This window comes from Myotis brandtii, unplaced genomic scaffold (assembly GCF_000412655.1).
Source record: "Myotis brandtii unplaced genomic scaffold, ASM41265v1 scaffold123, whole genome shotgun sequence".
Classification (NCBI taxonomy): domain Eukaryota; kingdom Metazoa; phylum Chordata; class Mammalia; order Chiroptera; family Vespertilionidae; genus Myotis; species Myotis brandtii.
In genome coordinates this window covers 9,467,914-9,472,224 of record NW_005354291.1, presented here as the reverse complement: position 1 = coordinate 9,472,224, position 4,311 = coordinate 9,467,914, and the positions used below count along the sequence as shown (strand labels likewise).

Here is a 4,311-nt window from a genome sequence, read left to right as displayed (position 1 = left end):
AAATAAATATTTTTTTTAAAAAAAGAATATAGTGGAGCTATAGAAACACTAGATGCTTTCTGGGATTCTGGAGCTCTCACTCTCAATCTCTAGTAGAAGCCGTTTGTTTCATATAGATTAGATCTGTATAAGAAGTACCAATAGCTGAAACGGTGAACGAGTTTCACTTCTTGTTGCAGTCTAACTTATGAGCACTTGGATGGGAGTGATTCAGAGACTGCAACAGGGATCAGAGGGGAGAAGAGTGGACGGGCACAGCACGTAGGCATGATTATTCAGGAGCTTTCTTCTTTATTGTGTATCTAACTTAGAATAATGAAATCAGAAAGCAGTGATTGTAATTTTTAGATATATTCATTTTATTGTTCAAAAAGTAGGGAATTAAGAGGAAAATATGATTAAGTCATTGCAATTCTTGCCTCTCATTTCCAAAAGGTATCTTCTCCTACTTACCAGGCACACACACTAATTCTTCAAATGAAGGTTTCTCTGACAGCCATGAAAACCACAAAAACTGTTCCCTACAGGCCGGCTGTAAAGGAAAAGACGGGAATCCCATGTCCTCACTGAGCAAACAACTCTTCCTCCTTCCCTTTCTTTGGATTATGGAATAGGAAACACTGACTAATAAGGTACCAGAGATTTCATACATTCTAAGCATCCCTCACTCCTTATATCTCCCCAAAATGTAAACCAGGTTTCCTGTATGCGAAGAGACTGTGACAGTGTGGGTTCTGAGACTGGCTGAACATCAGAATCACATGGGGTGTTTAAAAATAAAACAAAGAGGTTCCACCTGACACAGAGGTGGGAAAGAGGAATATGTAATTTCATATCACTCCACAGAAAATTCTGATCATCAGTTAAGATCAAGACAGCATAGAGGAAAGAACCCTGGAAAGTTCATACTTAGTGGCCAGGCATCCTGTACTGTTCCCAAACCTCTGGGAAGCCTTCCAGGACACCCTTTACGCCCACATCCAGGTTATACGCCTCCCCACACACATCCTCACCCATGTATTCCCACAGCATCCTGGATGGCACCCACCTTAGGAAATCAGAGCTCTTAACCTATTGGCTCTCCACTGAAGCTTTTAAATCTAGATAACCATTAATTAACAGTCCAAACTCAAAAACATGACAGGTGTATAAGGTGAATTTATTAAGGAAAAAATATATATCACTAAGTTGAATATTTATTTAATAAAGTACTTACTTCCACAATCATCTTTAATATCTATAGTAGCAAGTGGCATATCTACCGGAGAATCCATAGTATTGGCTTCAAATTCTTCTGACATTTTCTTTCTCCCCGCCATATTTTCACACTCACTGGAATTCACTTCTTCTTTAGCATACCACAAAAAAGAAAAACTTGTTATTTAATTTAAAACTTATATGCTAAGCTAAAACAACTCAACTAACTAAATTCAATAAAAATTAACATGTTAAATTCCCGAAGAAAGTCTACTCCTGATCTAAAAATTCATCTTTCGGGTAAAGAATTAAGGGTCCAAAGGCTGTAACAGTTCATGAGGGCAGAGGGAGCCAGCCTGGCACTGGACTGTGCCCGTCCACAGCTGACAGATTCCAACAGGAAGTGTATTTAAATTCTCTGTAGACAATGCTGGGCAGGGAAGGGGAGGGTTGGGTTATGATGATACAGGTTACTGTGTTTTAACCAGTGGTTGTGGGGCAGGGGTGCCTGGAGGAAACCAAGTCACTGTTCCCTTTTTGAAACAAAACTAAAACCTGAAAATTTTTGTTCAATGAAAATGGGTATAATTTGATTGTCCCTAGCCACAGGGGCTAGTTCCACTGCGAAATGAACAGTGGGGACTCAAAATTTTGCAAACATCTGGGGCAAGGGACAATTGGCTTTCTGTTAATTGGCAAATGTTCCAATGGGGCTTCGTTTTTTGTTGGGGGGTTATTACATTATAGGTGCACATGTGGACCAGAGTCTCTGCTGAGGTTATAAAGCTCAGAAAAGATGGTTGATAAAATCTTGACTTTTGTTAATTTATCTCAATAAAGCCCACTGGAACTAAAAAAAAAATAACATGTTAAGAAATGATACCACTTGTATCCAAATATATTGTAAAACTACTTACTGTATATTAATATTATGTGTCCCAGAGTCTACATTTTTTATAAATGCATTATTATGTTAAACAACTTTAATAATTTTCTGAAAAACTGTATTCAAATAAGGGTAAGATGAAGACTCAAGATCATTTATAGCTATATTTTCTTAATTCTAAACCTATACTTTTGCCGTGGCCGGTTTGGCTCAGTGGATGGATCGTCGGCCTGTGGACTGAAGGGTCCCAGGTTCGATTCCGTTCAAGGGCATGTACCTTGGTTGCGGGCACATCCCCAGTAGGAGGAATAACTTTAATAATTTTCTATAGAACTGTATTCAAATAAGGGTAAGATGAAGACTTAGTTAATCAATAATCCTCGAGATCATTTATAGCTATATTTTCTTAATTCTAAACCTATACTTTTTCACATACCTTTTGAAAACAAACCAACAAGGTTTTGTCAGTCTTTTTCATGTTTACTTTTTAACAACTATCACTATGTATTCTCATTTGCATAAGTTCTGACCTTTATTTTTTTCTTCAATAAAGACTTTTAAATCTTTCCTCTCCATTATTATATTAACACTGGAAATTCAGTAAAAAAAATATTTGACTCTAAATATGCTTTCCTGGAAATTCAATGATTAAAAAGCAAAAGATCTTGCTCTGGCCTGGTAGCTCAGTTAGAGTGTCATCCAAATACCCCAAGATTGCAGGTTCCATCCCCTTTCAGAGCACATACAATAATCAACCAATGACTGCATAAATAAGTGGAATAACAAATCGATGTTTCTCTCTCAGTCTCTCTCACACTCTCTCTCTCTCTCCCTTCCTCTCTCTAAATTCAATAAATAAGTAAATAATCTATACTAATAATAGAAGAATATGCAAATTGTCCCAGATGCCATCACAGTAATAGTAATGACCAAACAGCAGACTGTGTGGGGCGACCAGGCCAGCAGGGGGGTAAGGGACAACCAAATGACTGAACAGCAGGCTGCATGGGGAGACCAGGCTGGCCAGGGGGTGAGGGGCAGTTGGGGGCAACCAGGCCAGTGGGTGTGGGCAGTGGGGGGCACCCAGGCCAGTGGGTGTGGGGGGGCAGTTGGGGGTGACCAGGCCAGCAGGGAGTGCAGTTAGGGATGATCAGGCAGGCAGGTGAGCAGTTAGGAGCCAGCGGTCCCAGATTGTAAAGGGTGAAGGCTGGGGTGAGGATACGTGCCCCCCCCCCGCATGAATTTCGAGCACCGGGCCTCTAGTTTTAATATATTTTTATTGATTGCAGAGAGGAAGAGAGGATAGAAACATCAATGATGAGAGATAATCATTGATCGGCTACCTCCTACACACCTCCACTAGGGATTGAGCCCTCAACCCAGGCATGTGCCCTGACGGGGAATCGAACCATGACCTCCTGGTTCATAGGTCGATGCTCAACTGCTGAGCCATGCTGGCTGGGCTAAATTTTTTTTTTTTTTTAAGGCAAAAGATCTTACAATTTACTATGTGTCTAATCACAACTATTTGAAATATGTAAAAACCAGTCACAGTTTCCTTTCTATTTTTATGCTTGCATTGAAAACTACAGTTTATACTTAAATAAAAGTTTTAATAGAGCAATACAAAAGATAAATGAATACCTTTTACCTTTGGGCACATACAACTACACATAACGGATCATCACTGATCATGTAGCGTACAGCTGCAAAGCAAGCAACAAAGAGTAGCAGTTGTGCAACTGAATATGCACAAGGTTGTCCTAGTTGAAAAATTCTAAATCCTGGCTGCCCATTAGAATCACCTGAGGAAGTTTTTTAAAATTACCAGCGTCTGGTCCCACACCAGGCCAACTAACTCACAATCTCTGGGGATCAGGCTGGCTTCCAGTGTTTTTTTTTAAAGCCTCGCAGGGCGAGTCTAATGTGCAATGAAAGTTTGAAAAACACTGCCCCAGAAAATCCCTTCACCTCTTCCATTCTTTGTTTCACCTCAGACTAAAGAGACTGTGTTAACAGTTGAGAACAATCCATTTAGAGGTAAAAACTCAAATCAGATGTTTACTATCAGTGAAAACTTTCCTGATCCCCAACTCAGCACCAAGTCAGGTAATCCAGTCTCCTTCCAGGTACTTAGTGCTTCCTCCTGTCGCAGCACAAACATCCTGTTTTAGATGTCCACAGGTCTGTCTTTCTCATTAGACTCTAAGCTAAAGGGACTATACAGT

The 4,311-nt window shown here is 40.0% G+C and overlaps 1 protein-coding gene across 5 annotated transcripts in view; it reads right to left on the bottom strand.

Annotated features, from left to right (window-relative positions):
• The window catches only part of AKAP7 (A kinase (PRKA) anchor protein 7), an 85,246-nt gene extending 81,451 nt beyond the window's left edge, over positions 1-3,795 (bottom strand). For 3 of the 5 annotated variants that reach the window (XM_005859006.2, XM_014533823.1, XM_014533824.1), the window contains exons 1-2: positions 3,728-3,795; positions 1,217-1,348 (exon numbers count right to left, since the gene is read on the bottom strand). In XM_005859006.2, the coding sequence (XP_005859068.2) occupies positions 1,217-1,348; positions 3,728-3,758 (163 nt within the window). In that variant the 5' untranslated portion in view covers positions 3,759-3,795. The remainder of the gene's footprint in view (positions 1-1,216; positions 1,349-3,727) is intronic. The other 2 variants (XM_014533821.1, XM_014533822.1) reach the window with 2 other exon arrangements.
• Between the last annotated feature and the right edge of the window lie 516 nt (positions 3,796-4,311).